Source organism: Mus caroli, unplaced genomic scaffold (genome assembly GCF_978045245.1).
Source record: "Mus caroli unplaced genomic scaffold, Mus_caroli_1 scaffold_1, whole genome shotgun sequence".
Taxonomy (NCBI): Eukaryota; Metazoa; Chordata; class Mammalia; order Rodentia; family Muridae; genus Mus; species Mus caroli.
Genome location: NW_028227256.1, coordinates 1,224,731 through 1,244,330, shown reverse-complemented (window position 1 = coordinate 1,244,330; position 19,600 = coordinate 1,224,731). Strand labels below are relative to the sequence as shown.

Genomic DNA, 19,600 nt, shown 5'->3' with positions numbered 1-19,600 from the left:
AGGAATGGATACAGAAAATGTGGTACATTTATACAATGGAGTACAACTCAGCTATTAAAAAGAATGAATTTATGAAATCCCTAGGCAAATGGATGGACCTGGAGGGCATCATCCTGAGTGAGGTAACATATTCACAAAGGAACTCACACAATATGTACTCACTGATAAGTGGATATTAGCCCAGAAACCTAGAATACTCAAGATACAGTTTGCAAAACACATGAAACTCAAGAACAACAAAGACCAAAGTGTGGACACTTCGCTCCTTCTTAGAATTGGGAACAAAACACCCATGGAAGGAATTACAGAAACAAAGTTTGGAGCTGAGATGAAAGGATGGACCATCTAGAGACTGCCACACCCGGGAATCCATCCCATAATCAGCCTCCAAACGCAGACACCATTGCATATGCCAGCAAGGTTTTGTTGAAAGAACCCTGATATAGCTGTCTCTTGTGAGGCTATGCCAGTGCCTGACAACACAGAAGTGGATGCTCACAGTCAGCTATTGCATGGAACACAGGGCCCCCAATGGAGGAGCTAGAGGAAGTACCTAAGGAGCTAAAGGGGTCTGCAACGTTATAGGTGGAACAACAATATGAACTGACCAGTACCCCCAAGATCTCGTGTCTCTAGCTGCATATGCAGCAGAAGATGGCCTAGTAGGCCATCATTGGGGAAAGAGGCCCCTTGGTTTTGCAAACTTTATATGCCCCAGGACAGGGGAATACCAGGGCCAAGAAGTGGGAGTGGATAGGTAGGGGAGTTGGGGGCTGGGAAGGGTATGGAGGGACTTTCTGGATAGCATTTGAAATGTAAATGAAGAAAATACCTAATAAAAAATTGAAAAAAAAAAAAGAAGAAAGCTTTGTTCTCTTTAGTAAGACTAATCCTGCCTTGCTATTAAGAAAAGACCTGTTCTGTCCCTTGGTATGGAGAAGCCTGCCTGTTCTTTCTGCTCTCTATGAAGCCTCTTCTTTTCCTCTTTCCCTCTGCATTCTGAATATTGCTTCACTAAAGTTTTAAATTGTCTTAAATTTCTAAGTTATTCCACTCTGAATTGTCCTTCTACTCTTGCTTTCTCCTCCTGCTCTAATGTAACAATGCCCTTGCTTCCAATGCCCTTACTCCCAATACTATGTTCCTAACGATATACCTGCCAATGTAATCTTTCCTAGTCTTTTGTACCTATTGTAGGACAATAGATTACATGTTTTTTTCAAACATCCCCTTTTTACAAAATTTCACTAGAAGTTCAAACATAAATTCAAATCATAAATTGAATAAGAATTATAGAATAGAGAATGTTTATATGAGTATACATTAAGAGTAATTATCTGGCTAAACATTCATTATCACTAGCTGTATGGGTCCATGGAGAGTTAAAAACCATAGTTTTTGTGATTAGGTATTAGTGAAGTTTTGAATAGATAGACCCAATCAATATTTTATCTTCTTTTCTTGTACCTATCATAAATCCTTAGTTCCCTTCTTATGACATTTCGTTAATTATTTTTTTAACCTCTTGGAATATGCTCTCAGTTGTAGATGTCTGCTTGCTACCTTAGAATCAATTAGATTATGACACTTGAAGACTGGCAGAGTTCTCATTGCCGTTTTGAGTATCAGAGAGGACTTAATAGCAGTTCTATTATTGAAAAGATTAATAATTACTAATATAATTTTAGTAATTCTTATAGAATCAGCATTAATAATTAAGAAATTATTTCTTCATCCATATAGCATCACTGCAAAGCAGTACGTCTTTGTTGTTCTGCAGAGATCTGCTCAGAAGGGTGGGCTAATCTTAGTGATTGTTAAGTGTGTGTAACAATAGCAGGACTTTTTCCTAAAATGTAACCTTCTCTGGTTTGCCTAGAGAAGCAAAGCTGTCAATAATTTTAACAGTCCACAGGAGCATCATCTCAGGAAAATCAACTGCTAGTTGGAGTGAATTATCTATAATGACTATTAAAATACTTTCCGTGTCCTGTCAAGTCTATTTGCCCATCCATCTTGGTTAGCCTTAGTACCCAAGTAGTGTCTACTTGAGGAAAGAAAGTTAATGTACAATTTGTTTCAGTTAAGCACAACTGGGATGTAAAATATGCTAAGCTATCACCACAAATTCTGGTGGTTTTCAATTATCCTTTACTCTGAATCATTCTGTGTACACTTTTTTTTTTTTTGTAGTGAAGTTAGTAATAGTGAAGTGATACACAAATCTCTGGTGGGAGAATTCTGCCTACTGGGTCATTCTTGTCTCTTGCCCAGGAAGACATGAGTGGTTACTTGAGAGACTTATATCTTAGATAAGTATCAAATGGTAAGAAATGAAGACATCAGAATATCCAACATTACTTCATTATTCCCAATACAAAGAGCATGAAACCATGTCACCTCCTCTTAGTGGAGCTAAGAGGGAAAACCTAGCCAATGTCTGAACACACTTGGAATAAAAATTCCTTGAGAGCTCCCATTGGGAACCATTATCATTTGTTTTGTGTTAGAATTTGGTTCCTAGATACTTTACTATAGCCAAAAGGAGTTAAGTGAAATGGTAGAACAAGCACACCACTTCCTAAGTGTCCATTTGGCTTAAGTTTTATCTCTATTGATATTCAATAGTTACTATTTGGATGTTCATTTATGCTACACTGATTTTTAGAGCATCTTTTCATATCTTTCCATATTTCAGACAATACCTATAATTGAACACAGTCATGGAATGGATTTGACAGTGATGTGGTAACATAACAATAAGCTATCAGTATCTGCAGAAACACTCATTAACACCAACTTCTAAATTAACTGCATTTAGATATGTTTTTTACACAGAGACCACAGTATGATTTGAAACACTACAGGATTCAGAGTGAATTAGAAGCCAGGTGTCTTAACCTTGATACTATTGACATTTTTCCATGACAAACTCTGTTGTGATGTACTATTAAAACCCCCAAAACAGAATGTTTAGCAGAATAGCTGCTTATACATACTTGATCTCCCCCAATACACATACATACAGTTGTGACTACAAAAATGTCTTCACCATCACTGAATGTACCTAATCAGATCTCTTCCAAATAATAACCATTGGCCTAGAGTCTGAGGGTTCTGCTTGAAGAGGATACTGAGCAATATTGATATAGGTAAGTCTAAAATAGGCAGATGTAAATAATTGTCAACTATTATTTGTTGAAAGGTATTGCTGCCCTTTCCTTGATGGCTCTCTTCAGATGTCAGTTCTTGGAAGCCAGACCCACAGTTCTGAGGAGTCTCAGATTATAATGAGAGGTGTGAAGGTCATTGTTTTGAGTCCCAGCATAGATTTTAGCCAGCAGTAACCAGCTGGCTATAGAAGCAAGTCCTCTTGTCCATATTGAATGTTTCTAGTTGACATTGTGAAACAAACCCTGGCCAAAAGAAAAGTCAATAGCAAAATAAATTGTCTTTGCTTATGAGATTCAGAAAACTTTACTGTGTGAAAATATAAAATCAGAACTGGAGGATCCTTCCGGTTTTCATCTGCACCTAGAGTGGACCCTGTGCCACAGCTCTATGTACCCAGATCCTGCTGGGAGTGAACAGGTCTCCCAGTAATGCTAACATACCTGAGAGCACAGGTAATACCACCACTTCTCCTGAAATATCTGGCCCAAGAGGAACCTGCCCAAGGCCCTCAGGACCCAGGAATGGAGGAATGCCTTGGGACAGTTCCCCTCCAGTTTCCATGTGCACCTTGAGAAGACCCTATGCCACAGGTCTCCATACCAGGGTCCCACCGGGAGAGAGCTGTTCTCCCAGGAGTGCTGACACAACTGGAACCCACGCAGAGCCCTCAGCACACAGGAACAAAGAAACCCACCCAGAGCCCCTAGGACACAGGAACAGCGTGGAAAAGGATACTTCTGGTTTCCATCTGCGCTTAGAAATGCCCCTGTGTCACAGCTTTCTGTACCAAGATTCTGCCAGGAGAGAGCAATTCTCCCAGGAGTGCTGATGCACCTGAGAGTACAGGTGAGACCACCACTTCTGCTCAAATTCCTGGCCCAAGAGGGACTGGCCCAGAGCCATCAGGACAAAAGAACCAAGAAATGGCCTGGGACAGAATCCTTCCAGTTTCCATCTGCATCCTGGAGCTGACCCTATGCTAAAGCATTCTATACACAAATTCAACGTGGAGAGAACTGGTCTCTCAGGAGCATTGACACACAGGCTTACAGGCTGGACAAGCCACAGTCAGAGACAGCAAGACCATCCAATACCAGAGATAATCCGATGGCAAGAGGCAAGGCCAAGAATATAAGCAACAGAAAGCATCATCAAAACCCAGTTCTCCCACCACGGCCAACCTTGGATATCTGAACACACGTGAAAAGCAAGACTCTAATTTAAAATCACATCTCATGACAATGATAGAGGACTTTTAGAAGGACCTAAATAACTCCCTTAAAAAATACAGGAGAACACAGGTAAACAGGTAGAAGCCCTTTAAGAGGAAACACAAAAATCCCTTAGAGAATTACAGGAAAACACAAACAAACAGGTAAAGGAATTGAACACAACCATCCAGGATTTAAAAAGAGAAGTAGAAAAAAAATAAATAAATCACCAAGGGAAACAACTCTAGAGATAGAAAACCTAGGAAAGAGATCAGGAGTGATAGACCCATGCATCACCAAGAGAATACAAGAGATAGAGGAGAGAATCTCAGGTGCAGAAGATACCATAAAAAAAATTGACACAACAGTCAAAGAAAATGAAAAATGCAAAAAGGCTCCTAACTCAAAACATCTAGAAAATTCCGGACCCAATGAGAACAACAAACCTAAGGATAATAGGTATAAAAGAGAGCAAAGATTCACAACTTAAAGGACCAGTAAATATCTCCAACAAAATTATAGAAGAAAACTTCCCTAACCTAAAGAAAGAGATGCTTATATACATACAAGAAGCCTACAGAACTCCAGATTGGACCAGAAAAGAAATTCCTCCCATCACATAATAGTCAAAACACCAAATATGCAAAACAAAGAAAGAATATTAAAAGCAGTTAGGGGAAAAGGTCAAGTAACATATAAAGGCAGACCTATCAGAATTATACCAGACTTCTCTCCAGAGAATATGAAAACTAGAAGATCCTGAACAGATGTCATACAGATCCTAAGAGAACACAAATGCCAGCTCAGGCTACTATACCCAGCAATACTCTCAATTTTCATAGATGGAAAAACTAAGATATTCCATGACAAAAACCAATTTACACAATATCTCCACAAATCCAGGCCTACAAAGGATACTAGATGGAAAACTCCAATACAAAGAGGGAAACTACACCCTAGAAAAGGCAGGAATGTAATCTTCTTTCAGCAAATCCCAAAGCAGAGAGCCACACAAACATAAAAGTAACATCAAAAACAACAGGAAGCAACAGTCGCTACTCCTTAACATCTCTTAACATCAATGGACTCAATTTCCCAATAAAAAGACATAGACTAACAGACTGGCTATGTAAACAGAACCCAGCATTTTTCTGCATACACCAAATGCACTTTAGTATCAAAGACAGTCACTACCTCAGAGTAAAAGACTGGAAAACAATTTTCCAAGCAAATGGTCCCAAGAAATAAGCTGGAGAAGCCATTCTAATATCGAATAAAATCAACTTTAAGCTAAAAGTTAGCAAAAAGGATAAGGAAGGACAGTTCATACTTATCAAAGGAAAAAAATCTACCAGGAAGAACTCTCAATTCTGAACATCTATGCTCCAAATGAAAGGGAATCCACATTCATAAAAGAAAGTTTAGGAAAGCTCAAAGCAAATATTTCACCTAACACAATAGTAGTGAGAGACTTCAACACCCCACTGTCATCAATGGACAGATAATGGAAACACAAACTAAACTGAGACAGTGAAACTAACAGAAGTTGTGGACCAAAGGGATTTAGCAGATAGCTATAGAAAATTTCACACTAAAACAAAACAATATCCCTTCTTCTCAGCACTTCACGGTGCTTTCTCCACAATTGGCCATATAATCCATCACAAAAGAGGCCTCAACAGATACAAGAAGATTGAAATAATCACATGCATCCCATCAGATCACCATGGACTCAGGCTGGTCTTCAATAACAACAAAAAACAACAGAAAGCCCACATACATATGGAAGCTGAACTATGTCCTACTCAATGATAACTTGGTTAAGAAAAAAATAAAGAAAGAAATTGAAGACTTTGGAATGAAAAAGAAGGCACAACATACCCAAACTTATGAGACACAATGAAAGCAATGCTAAGAGGAAAACTCATAGCTCTAAGTGCCTGAAAAAAAAAAAAAAACTGGAGAGAGCATACATTAGCAGTTTAACAGCACACCTGAAAGCTCTAGAACAAAAAGAAGCAAATATACCCAAGAGAAGTAGAAGGTAGGAAATAATCAAACTCAGGGTTGAAATCAACCAAATAGAAATAAAAGAACTATACAAAGAATCAACAAAACCAGAGCTGGTTCTTTGAGAAAATCAACAAGATAGATAACCCTTAGTCAGATTAACAGAGGACACAGAGACAGTATCCTAATTAACAAAATCAGAAATATAGCAACAGAAATTGAGGAAATTAAAAAAATCATCAGATCCTACTACAAAAGCCTGTTTTCAACAGAACTGGAAATTCTGGGTGAAATGGACAATTTTGTAGACAGATACCAAATACCAAAGTTAAATCATGATCAAATAAACCATCTAAACTAGTTCTATAACCCCTAAAGAAATTGAAGCAGTCATTAAAAGTCTCCCAAACAAAAAAGGCCCAGGAACAGATGGGTTTAGTGCAGAAGTCTATAAAGAATCCTGTAAAGAAGACCTAATTACCAATACTCTTCAAACTATTCCACAAAATAGAAACAGAAGGAACACGACCCAATTTATTCTAAGAAGTCACAGTTCCACTGTGTATTCTCTCTTGGAGATGGAATGGTTTCTGTCTAATCAGGAACTTGTCACAATTTTCTTTCATAGAGCACTTCATAAGAGATTTTTTTTCTACTTCTGTCATGCTTAATGTTTCAAATAGATTTTAAAAACTGGTTGAGTGAATATTAATTTTAGCTTCAGAAGATATTATGTATATTTAAGAGACATTTAACTTATATTTTGATGACTTAAAAGATGTCAATAATGGGTTATATATTTTAAAATAAATTTTATTAGTCTAATAAAATAAGAAACAACAACAACAAAAAAAGAGGGATAACCTGTCTAGTCCATATCCAGATGTTAGACATGCCTCCTCTGGTTGAGGGATAGAGCCACCACCCATCTCCAAAATTTTAACCCACCATTTCTCCTGTCTACAGGAAATACAGGGGCAAAGAGTAAAGCAGAGACTGAAGGAAGGGCCATCCAGAGATTGCCATACAGGGGATCTATCCCACATGCAAATACCAAACCCAGACACTATTGCTGATGTCAAGAAGTGCTTGCTGACAGGAGCCTGATACAGCCTCCTCCTGAGATTATCTCTGCCATATCCTGACCAATACAGATACGGATGCTCACAGCCAACCATTGGACTGAGCACAGGGACCCCAATAGAGAAGCTAGGTGAAGAACAGATGGAGTTGAAAGGGCCTTGTCTGTCATCAAAGGGAAGGAGGCCTTGGTCCTGTGAAGGCTTAATGCCCTAGGGTAGAGGAATGCTAAGGTGGTGAGGTAGGCGTGGGTAGTGGGTGGGGGAGAGCCCTCCTTTAAGCAGGTTAGTGGCGGTTGGGATAGGGGATTTGCAGAGGAGAAACCAGGAAAGGGAATAACATTTGAAATGTAAATAAAATAAAATAAAATAAAATCAGAACTGGGGTGTTCATGTAGACCCAAATATATAATCATAATTTGGTACTTAACTATGTTATCTTCTTGAGCAACATATAATAAAGTAATCCTAAAATTGCATTTTCAGGAGGTTTGGACCCCAAATATTTGAGAATTCTTAAATATTTTATTTAAAATACCCCTCAAACACAATCAATCAACTACGGTAGAGGGGAACAAACAAACAACAAATAAAATAAACAAAAACATAATAAAAACACAAAGAGGCAAGACAAAGAGTTAGTGTAAGCCAAGGACAGTTGTTGATCAGACAGGATGTCATAGGAGAGCTTAGGTGGCAGTGATGCAGGATGATCACCAGCTTTGAAACTTCAGGCTGAGAATGGGCAGTGAATGCTGGAGGCACTAGTAAGAACTTAGTATTCTTGACCACAGTATTCTCCCTGGTGATTATCATGCTTTGCCACAGAATTGAAGCCTCTAGAGAAGGGTGGGTAGAAAGTATAGCCATCCTAAATCCATACTGCTGGATGTCTCCAGCTTCCAAGCACCTGTCCTGTTAACAGGATAGATTCTGAACCCTAACCAAACCATTTATTTGCAAAATTCTTTACTTGGGAAAACCTCAGTTTCTCCAGGTGCCTCAAGTTTCTTCCTATGAAATGAAAGCCTCATTAAAAATCCTCTTAGGGCTCTTTGTGGAATTTGATGACATTTTCAGACATTGAAGAGAGTCTAGAACATTTGCAATGACCAAAATATGTTGGTGTCTAAGATTATCTCTTCATAAGCAGAGTGGACCCAGGAAATCCCACTGAGCATGCCAAGGGCTACAGTGGGTGCCTACCCACCTGTTCTGTCCCTAGCACTCTTGTTTTCTCTGTAGTCCTATAATTCAGGGTGTCACTTCCTCACCATACAATATCAGCAATAAATTGAATAACAAGAATGAGATGTGGTTCATGCCAACGTTTCTGGTAATTGCATATGGTTGTTTTCTGGACTTGATGAAGAAAAGTGAACATTTTTTGAAATAATTCCAGACTCAGATACATAACCATTTCTAGTGCTATGTTGTATTTATCTAAACTACTGTGGAAATCAGCACATAATCAGCACATTGCTTTATATGCATAATAGGATTAGTGATAATTGTCTTTTGAAAAACAAAAATGTTCTTAAAGTACTTAAAATTTATAATATCATATGATCCTCTTATAAGGTCATTGCTTTAAAAGACATGTAAATTTAGACACAAAGAACTTGGTAAAATAATAAAAATATAATAAATTAATAATCTATGTTGTTTATAGGATCTTTGTATTAGATCTCACTGAAATATATTTATGTTTTTCAAAATGTAAGTGATACAAGGACATTTGTGTTTCTATTATCTCTGTGCTATTAATAAAACCAACTATAAGGTCATGGCAATGGCCTTGAATTTTGTATAACATCACCTGCAAGATGTATTCTTTGTTAATTGAGGAAGCTACATATTTTGCTGAAATTCCTAACATTCTCTTTAACATCTTTTTCCATACGTGCAACCTTTGCTTTCCAGAACACTACTTAAGGTATCCCATAGTGTTCTAGACATCAATGACTCATTCCTTTTATGAGAGGCTGTAATGTACATACTGTATTAAACACTGGAGATGTAGAAATAGGGCAAATGTGGCCTTCAAGGGACTCAGAGTCAGGGTAGGTAGGGGTTGATTTATTTGTATGGGAAAAGCTGGACTGTGGAAAGCTGCAACAGAGGCATTCCAGGGAGTGTGGCAATCTGAGAAAGGCATTTGACCAAGTCGTAGAGGTAGATAGGCTCCCTGGTGTCTTCCAGAATGACAAAAGCATATCACAAGGCTGGTCACTATCTTAGAGGAACCTGCAGAAAGGTCTGATGCTACATTATGGATATTTGAGAGGTGGATGTCATCAACACAAAAGACATTGGAAGCCAGGCCTGATGACAGCTATCTCTCAGGAGACTTAGGACTAGCTCAGTATCAGCCTTGGCAGAGTAAGATTGTTTCAAACAAAGTACAAAACAAAAATCAAAGAAATACTTAATAAAAAAGTTTCAATGAACAAGCATGGTAATTTATAAGTAACAACAATAATAAATATACCACCTGGGAGTAACAAACAGGGAAATTTCATTTATGCTGACCTTTGTCAAGGATCAGAGAGACTATGGATAATCATTACAATATCTAGGAGACCCACAGAGAGCTTCTAGGAAGATGAATCTGGTTCACTTTAGGACTGTCTTCCCCCTAGCGACCTGCAGTTTCCATCTTTCCCTATTATAATATTCACTCTCCCCATCAACCAAGCCCAAGCAAGTAATTCCTGAACAATGAGAGGGGTGTTCTCAGCCTGTCTCAGTCCAGCCCCACTGTAATCAGGAGGATGTTGCAGTCTGCAGAGGCCCACTGGGTTTCCTCACATTCACTGTGTACACGGTTCCACTGTAGCAGCCTATTGCTCATCTGGATCAAAGCAGGCTGTCATGGAGATTCTTCCGTGTACTATGGAGACTTACAGAAGGCAGCTGTGAGTTTTTCACTTGGTGAAGCTAACAATTATACATGGTAAGAGCTTAATTTCCACACATTCTTTCTGTCTTTGAGCCTTCAGTGGGAAGTTGCCAAGTAAGTAAAAATGTGTCTAGACACAGATGTTTCTATATTCAACAAAGAGTTTGATTTTGTGGGCTATAATGTCAAGTGCATATAACCTCTGTGACAGCATGCACAGACTAGTGGAAGACAAAATATGGTGATCTCAGGAAGAGTCGTGGAAGGTCACTGGCTGTAGGAAGTTGGTGCACCAAAGTAACACCATACTGAGGAAGGAACATTCAATTGGTAAGAATGCTGTGAAGGAAATGGCTAGTATCAGGTTTTTCTTTACTTGGGATACCTGAAAGACTCACTCTAGTTAAATTCCCTTAATTGCTGCTAATAGGCAAACCATACTATTTATATGGAAAAAGATAATAGAACCCAGGAAGGTGGTACAGGCCTATAGTCTGAGCTTCTTGGTAACTGAAGCCTGAGAACCATAAGTTAAAGACTCATCTAGACTTAACAGTGATTTGAAGTTCAGATTGTGCAACTCAGTGAGATTCTGTCTCAAAATACTAGGTTGAACAAAAGGTCTGGAGATGTAAATCAAAAGGCAATGGGAGCAGTTGTTCTAGTCATCTACCCCACACGTCATAGTTTAAGCGCTCTGTCATTATTTAGCAGGATGCTGTAGCTCAGATGGGCAGGTCTTGTGGGACCACCTCAATGGTCAGTTGTATAATGCACAGCTACACACAGCAGAGATTATGTGGGGCTTTCCAAGGTCCTGCACATGTTGCCTGCTGATGAGGCTGGAGTTCTACAGAAGTTGCAAACTCAGAGCCCATTCACCTCTTCAGTTTTCACAGCTTAGCTGTTGGATTCTAACAGAGCAGGTCAGAGAAAAACTTCTCACAGACCTAGATAATGTTAGCCTCCAAGACTCTTAGTCTGTAATATTTTACTGGCCAAAGGCCTCTCACTCACAGAAAAAGAAATATTCACATCTTAACACACCAAGTTTAAGTGACCATCTTGCAAGTACGTGGCTTGTAAGTGCCTGGGCAGGTGTCAGTGAGGACATTTACAAATAGTGTAATATGTTACTATAGAAGGTCTGTGGTCTATTTAGGCTGCCTATTTTAAGTAAAGCTGGTATTTATGGATTGATAAGGCTGGACTTAAGACTGTAAGTAAGCATAGTAATCAATAGCACTTATTACCTCTTCTTCCATTGATAAATCCTGAATATTTAGTATGAACAATCACATGTTGTAACCCAGCCCAAAAGGGTACTTTTAAAGTACAGTGGCACCCAGTGGAGGAACCAGCAAACATTTTTTTAAAAAAGACTTATTGCATTTATTTATGTATCTCTGTATGTGTGCATGAACACACTCTTGTGAGTACATATAAATGTGTGCATACATGTTCAAGCCCATGATTACAAAGAAGCCAGAAGTGGGTACCAGATTCCTCAGATCTAAAATTGTATGCATTTGAAGGACACCCAGCTTGTCACCTGAGTACTGACTTCAAGCTGACTTGTGCAGATCTTGTCTGGGATCTGAGGACCTGAAAGAATGGGGTAGACTATGATCTGAGACTATAGGCAACCTACTTCAGTTCGGTGTATCTTTACATAAATGAAACACAAAAGCAATGATCCCAGGAAGGTTGTTCCAGGTCAGAAAAACATGATCAGCAAACATAAATAAACACCAGTAAGATGTAATAAATATTAGCAGAGCAACCATTTCCCAGGACATCCTCAGGACAGACCAATTTTAACACAACTGTCTGGCACATATTATGTATCATATTTGGGAAAATATGAAAGCAAAGGAGAAGGCCAAATACAGATTCAGGTTACACTGGCCACATTGGGTTTTACAGCTATGTTCTGACATCTGACAAGAATAAACATATCTTATGAATTGAATGTAGGTGTTTGTCACAGGAGCTCTGAAATCACAGCCAAGAACAATCCAGGGAACACAAAATGCACCCGAGGTAAAAGGGCCTCTGCCTTTTCCCTTCAGGCTCTGCCTAGAGCCTCTCTCACTGTTCCCCAAGGCATTGTTTACCATGGGTCAATTTTTTGACCATGTTCTGACATGAGTGCTAGGTCAAGAATTATGGACCACCATCTTAACCACTGGGACATCTCTCTACCCCCAAGATAACTTTAATTATAAAGTACCAGTGTATTCACCTTAGGGTTTGTGAGCCATGTGGTCTTTGTTATAACTCTGCTATTGCAGTGTAAGAAGACCCATGGACAACACAGTAAGTGAACTTTAGATCACCATCCAGACAGGTAGCAAGACAGATGTGACCCAAGGGCTACCATTTGATTATCTGCTTTCTAATCTCTCTCCCAAGGAAGAGCATGTGGTGTCTTGCTACTGAACCATTAATAAACTTGGTTATGAGGTAAGATCTATCAGTTATATCAGGTCTGATTTGATCTTTTGTAACACACATGGTCACTTAGAGTATCCTTTTTATTTAACATGAAATTTTGACATCTAAGTTCAGTAAGTCAGCTGACCCACAATTACTGAATTCCACTTGTTATAAAAGTAGTATGAGCCTGCATTTGGGGACTTCTAGTTCAAGTGCACCTGTATTGGCTGCATGACAGCAGAATCACAAAGGTGTGGCTTCCTGGTAAACATCGCTGAGAAATAGTCCAAATTTATTATTGAGTATTTAAAGGTTATATTAGTCTAGACTACATTTAAAGTATCTTTAAGACAAAAGAAAAAATAATTTTCCTAGATGTTGTGTCCAAAACAACAACAAAAAATCCTCTTTCTAAAGCAGGATGTTTCTAAGCCACTGACTTCTCTGGTGTTAGGTAAAGGCAATGACAGAGAGCTGGGACCATTTAAAGCTAATGAGCAGTTCCAGTTCATCACATAACCAGCAAACTTTAGAAACCTGCCAGAAAACATGTAAATATAAGGTAAGTATTTAGACTTTGATTATGAGGTATCTTCCTTCCTTTTTAAAATTTTCAATAGAAATGATTTTCAGAAAGATATTAACAGAAGGCAGTATATGTGTGAGAGCTAAAGAATTGAGTAGAAGCAGCTGTATAGAAATTGAAAGAATGAGAAACTTGAATTCACACACGCATGCCCGCATGAACATACACACAGACACACACACACACAGACACACACACACCACACACACACACACACACACACACCCCAAACAAACAAAAAACACAAAGCAAACAGACAAAGCAGTTCATTTTCTTCTTGGTTGAAATTTTAGAGTAGAAAATTATTTCTACAAACTACTTGCAATTTTTGACACATAAATAAGCAATTCAAAAACTGTAAATATATTCTAGCACAGTTATAAATAAACTATTTCACAGGATAGTTGAAATTCAACTATCTATCATTTAGTATCTATTTAGTTGATATCTAAATTAGATATCAACTCAATGTTTCATTGTGTTCTTTTCTGCAAATCCTCCTTTAATGTCTGTGGCTTACCGAGAACACAGGATCCTCTGTGTCAGCCCCCAGAGTGCCTGGGCTTTAGCTGTGTGTCATCACACAGAGCTACAATCGTGCTTAAGTGTGGTATATTTTAGGTAATAAAATAGCTTTAAAAATATGAAGTGATCAAATTTTAAAAGTATATTATAGGAACCAGGAAAAACAGTTTCTACTTTGAGAAAAGAAAATAACGCTTAGGAAAATTTGAGGGACAGCAGAAGTGACTCCAGAAAATACTTCATCAGTATTTCTTCATTAACACTTATGTCATGGTGACATGCTGATTCTAAAAGGGAAGGACACAGTTTTGTATAAATCAGCAGTTCCTTGCTAGTCATCGCTATTTTAATGAACAGAAATCCAGGCTTCCATGTAAACAAACTCCTGTGTGCCCCTCTCCTCATGACAGTCAGAGGTGAAAATGCCAAGGTTGTTGCAGATGCAGGGAAGGAGATAATGATAAAGGATGCAGGACAAAAGAAGCCCTAAAAAAAGGATATTCTTTTAACTTCATGAATTATGTGTCAAAGCACAGGTGTAGGGATTTTTGCAAGAATCAGTATAACCACAAACTTAGGGGGATTGCAACTTGAAAATCCCCTGGTTTAGTTTCTCACACAAGTCCAAGTTCCTCAGAGCAGACAGGCTACAGGGTAGACACGTAATTCACCCAGCTGGGCTCTGGTAAACTTTGGGGATTCAGAGCTGAGACTTGACTTCCATCTTTATTATCAAATATGACACTGCACATTTTACTTGATAGGATGTTTACTAGAGTGGCTAGAGACCTTCAATGAACTTGTGGCCGTCTGGTTGGGGAAATGACTTGAAGTAAACATTACAAACTCAGATGAGTTCTTAGGGGAAGAATCTCCACAAAGGTGGTGGATCTTACTAGGAATTGTAGAAATTATGCACAAGACTATGTGTTTACAGAACATCTGAGGATGACAATAAAGATGTCTTTAAGTTGCCCCTTCCCTGATTTCGTATGTCTGTGATGAGGAGAGATACATTCATTACATGGCATAGGCAGGCCACACCGTCTTCTTACAGTGTTGGTGTGCAGCTATGTGCACCCAGCACCTGCTATAAGGTCAGGGGCAGCTTCTAGCTCTGGGTTTGATGGTGCAATTTCCCAAAGAAGCAACATGCTAAAATGAATACTATCTCAATTTGTCTTCCCAACAAAAGCAATCATAGAAAAATATACAGATCTTTTGAAAAGACAGTTCCTGTCATGTGCTGCTTGTCTCAACCTTTCTGTGCCCAATCTTACCACAGCAGGAGATCAATTAACTGTTCTGCTTACAGAATGCAATGTCTTTCTCTATTTTCAGCCTGTGTTTTCTTCATGCATCCTCCCTCAGCTCAACTCCTGCTTGGAAGGTTCTATTTATCTAGCACTATCTTTCTCTTTATTTATTCGTTTGTTTTAACTGGATGGGGACTTTGGCATTTTTCTTTGTTTCTCTTTAAGTCTTCTCTATCTTTGATGCTCTTCTCTTATGCTCACTGTACTGCCATTAACCCCAGCTCTACAAGGGTATTCCCTGGGACACATAATGCCTTCATGTCACCCTATCAGTATATGTTTGCCATTCATCGCCAGTCAAAGATTTGACAGTGGCCCTGAAACCTACTTCTACAGGTTTCAGCCTAATGTGTGGGGCTAAATGCCCTCACTCGAGCTGCTTTGTTCCCAAGAGGAACATCTATTGTTCTCAAAAGACTGCTGTGGTTTGTTGTGTAATTAAAATGCTATAACATTTCTAAACCTGTTTCCTTTGCTAGCCTCCAAAGAAGAGGCACAAGATAAGCAGTTATTTTACTACTGCTAGTTCACAAACTTCCTTCCCCAATTAAGCTGATTTAAGCAGAATCTCCTGTTTTCCTAATACTAACGTTGTTTTTCTCTATCACTTTTCTTTTCCTATAAAGATGGGGACTGGAAGGTGACCGTTGTTACTGGAGATCTTGAAAATGCTGGTACCACGGCAACAGTATCCCTTTGTGTCTATGGCGAAGCAAGATGTTCAGGACCTATTATTTTGGGGTCTGGAAAACACCACCTGTTTAATCCCAACAGTGCAGATATATTCAAGGTAAAATCCGCTTGCCCATGACTTGCTTACTATGATATATTATGGAATCCCTTCCCTAAAATGGAGTTACAAAAGACTTTTTGTTGTTTTGGTGAAGTATTTGCATTCCATTTTCTTTAAATTCATGAAAAGTTTTATGTTAAGGCATATTAGAAACATCATAGATAATAGGAATATAAGACATTTTGTTACTTCCCTATTTTTCATTTGTACAAATAAAGATACAAACACATGAATATAGAAATCTTAAAACAAAGCAGGGTAGTTTACTACTAATGCTCCCAGAGATGTGAATGTTTTTTTTTCTGAAGATCTGCTCAGCCATAGCATCACCTTCTCTAAGTCATGGACATGCTTTGTATGGCAATGGGGTGATCTAAGCAGGCAAGTGATCAGAGTTTGAAGGCCATATTTGACTACAAACATCATGAGGTCATGAGAACATGATACTCTACATACCTTAGTTTCCTCCACAAACTATCCTTTAATTTGACTCTACAAGGAGACTAAGAAACGACCCCTATTGTACTGCCTGGATTGCTCAAGTATTTATGACTAAGGTTATAATTCACAAGCAATTTTGTAGCAGCTTTTTGTACAAAGTTTACAACTCATGCAAGGAGCTACATAGTTCTGTTAATTATATGTAGCTCATTGGCTACAGGGATTTTGCCACAGATAAATGAAATACTTTAGTATAACTGAACATTTAAATAGCTTCTAGGTTTTTACTATTATATATGATGCTCATGTAAGCATGTCTTTAAACTTACCTTTTCCCCTTCATTAACCAAAATTTTTTTCATTTTTAACAAACTCTGAGACATGAGACATGGTATTTTTAATTTTTTTTTTACATTTCATTCTCAAAGCATCTATTTTATATATCATAGTGCCTGGTGGGACACAGCAAACACATGATAAACTTCACTTGTTATCAATCACTGCTACACCATGCTTTGCACTCTGTTTTTGCTATATGCACAATTTGACACCTTCTTGTTTAATTTTTCTGAGTTCCTTTTCCAGTCAGAGGCTTTGACACCCAGAAAGATATCTCTTTATCTTCTTGTTTAAAGAGCTTTATTGAGATGCAGTGTGTGGATTATAACATTTACACATTTACACTGTACTTCATGCTATTTAGTGTATTCATACACTAATCAGTACATGATTATTTTAGACTGCCTTTTCATAGGAAAGCAATAAGCAAAAGGAGTTTCTCTTCTAACTGCTTATATCCTGCCTAAAAAGTCATTACCATTAATCTACTTTCTATATCTATAAAATTTGTCTGTTTTTGGTAAAAAAAAAAAAAAACAGGCAAGTGATGGAGTGATGACAGAACTTTTGAGTCTGAGTCCTTTACTTTGCATAATGCTTTCAAGATTGGTCTATGCTGGAATATCTATCAACACTTCATTTGCTTATGGATAAATTATATTTCCCTCTATGGATACACTGTACTTTATCCATCTATTAATTGATAGACATTTGAGTTATTCTCACTCTCAACTACTATGGATTTCCCTGCATAATTGTTGTTGTTGTTGTTATTTCACTAGGAATATAGTTATTGGTCCATGTGGCAACAGCATCCTTAGCATTTTGAGATACTGTTGACTGTCCTAAGAAATGGCTGCATTATTTGTTACATTCTTGCCAAGTATATGCGAGATTTTTCTTTTCCTACATTCTCACCAAAATTCCTAATTGTCTTTTCTTTATTTAAAAAACACATACTATTGGGTATAGAGTCCTATCTCAATGTGTTTTTGATACATTTCTCTGGTAACTAACAGTGTTGAGTATCTTTTCATGTGCTTGTCAATAATTTGCATATCCTTTCTTCACTCTTAACTTGATTTTTTTTAATCAGTGAGTGATCATATACTCTGAACATGAGTTTCTGATGTTATATTTTATTCACAAATAGTTCCCCATTTTATTTTTCACTGTCATCTTGGCACACATTCTTGTTGCCCCCTTGGGCCAACACTTGGGTCAAGTCACTCTGAGGCTTTTTTTCGTGTATCTGGTAGGTTTATATGCTAGTGAACTAAAGACTGACTTTATTTGAGAATGTCTCAGTCTTGGCTGTCTGTGGACCTCATGGCTTATGACAGGAAATCATCCATGCTCTCACCTAGGATCCTATGTATGTGACAAGTTGTTTCTCTGTGCTACTTACAAGATTCTTTCTGTGTGTGTGTGTGTGTGTGTGTGTGTGTGCACGCACATGTGCAAGCGCAACTTTCAGTGTTGTGATTATGTTCTGCTGAGATGTGACTCATCTTACTGTTGTTTTCTCCAGTTTCTATGCTTACAGGGTTATTGTCTTTCCATGATATTGAAGGCCTGGGGACAGGCTAGAGAGTTAATCACATTACAATGCACAGACTCTGGTTTTTACCTGCTTGTAGTTTTCATTGAAAAACTTCTCTTCAGATGGCCTTTGATAAATTTTCATAGTTTCAAACTTAATTTGTTATTCCTTTGTGGAAATGTGGGTTTATAGTGTGGTCTTAATTAGTCATTTCAGAATCCATGTAAAATAGCGATAATAAGTCTTTCCACTGTTCTAGTACAGATTAAAAGAGTTAATATTAAAGCACTGGATATAAAGTTTAAACGATTATTACTCTGTTGAGACTGACGCTTTTGATCCCACCCACAAGTTGGGAGAGGATGCTGATAGAGTGGGATTTTTAGACAGTTTTTCACATGAATGAAGGCAGGAAGGCAGCTTTGGCAGATGGTTAGTAGGTGGCTATTGCTGGCATGGGGGTCTGTATAGAAGAGTCTGGAGGCTGGAGTAGGAGGAAGAAATAGAGAAAGCCAAGAGTAGGTTGGCTAACCTAGATCAAGTCATTGAGTGCACAAGTAATAGCAGGAACATTTATTCTGGGTCTTTTCAGTGTTTAAAAGTTAGATGTTCATGGGAACCCACATTATTGCCCATTAGTTAGATAGATGTCAGCATGCCATCTTGATTTTGGCATTGTTGTGGCTTTCTTCATTATATGTCTTTTCTTCTCTCCACTTAACCCCGTATCTTTTCTTTTAAGTTTATTTCTCCACTCTGGTGAAATTGAAGCTTGGGGCTGGATGAAGTTGATTACAGAGACAGTTTACATTGAGTTTGTCTCTCAGTCACAGAAGTTAAAACAGTTCCAATGACTTCTAAGTTTGAACCACATGTACTATAGCATACAATCTGCAGTTACGTTCAGTCTAGAAGCCTAATACTAATTCTTACTGGTGTGGAACACAGACAGAAAATCAGCACAGGAAGAGAATCTATTTGTTGGTTCTCACTATGAAGCATGACCTGAAGCTCTGTTCAATTAGAGAACCCAGCCCATAGTCCTCAGAACCAATGCCTTGTGAGAGAGCTTAGCTGAAGTTCTACTCATTCAAGAACTGTTATCAAGCCCAGCCTATCTCCCCACCCAATAATTAATCCAAGAAACTATACTATTTGGCCAAAAATCATAGGCTATCAGTTCTCTAGGGTTTTTGTTTGTTTGGTTTTTGTTTTTGTTTTTATTTTGCCAACTTGACAAAA

The 19,600-nt window shown here is 38.2% G+C and overlaps 1 protein-coding gene across 1 annotated transcript in view; it reads left to right on the top strand.

Annotated features, from left to right (window-relative positions):
- Rp1 (RP1 axonemal microtubule associated) overlaps nucleotides 1-19,600 on the top strand; it is a 408,574-nt gene that overhangs the window by 297,694 nt on the left and 91,280 nt on the right. Inside the window, exon 25 of the mRNA XM_085835373.1 lies at nucleotides 15,869-16,032. Within this exon, the coding sequence (XP_085691499.1) occupies nucleotides 15,869-16,032 (164 nt within the window). The remainder of the gene's footprint in view (nucleotides 1-15,868; nucleotides 16,033-19,600) is intronic.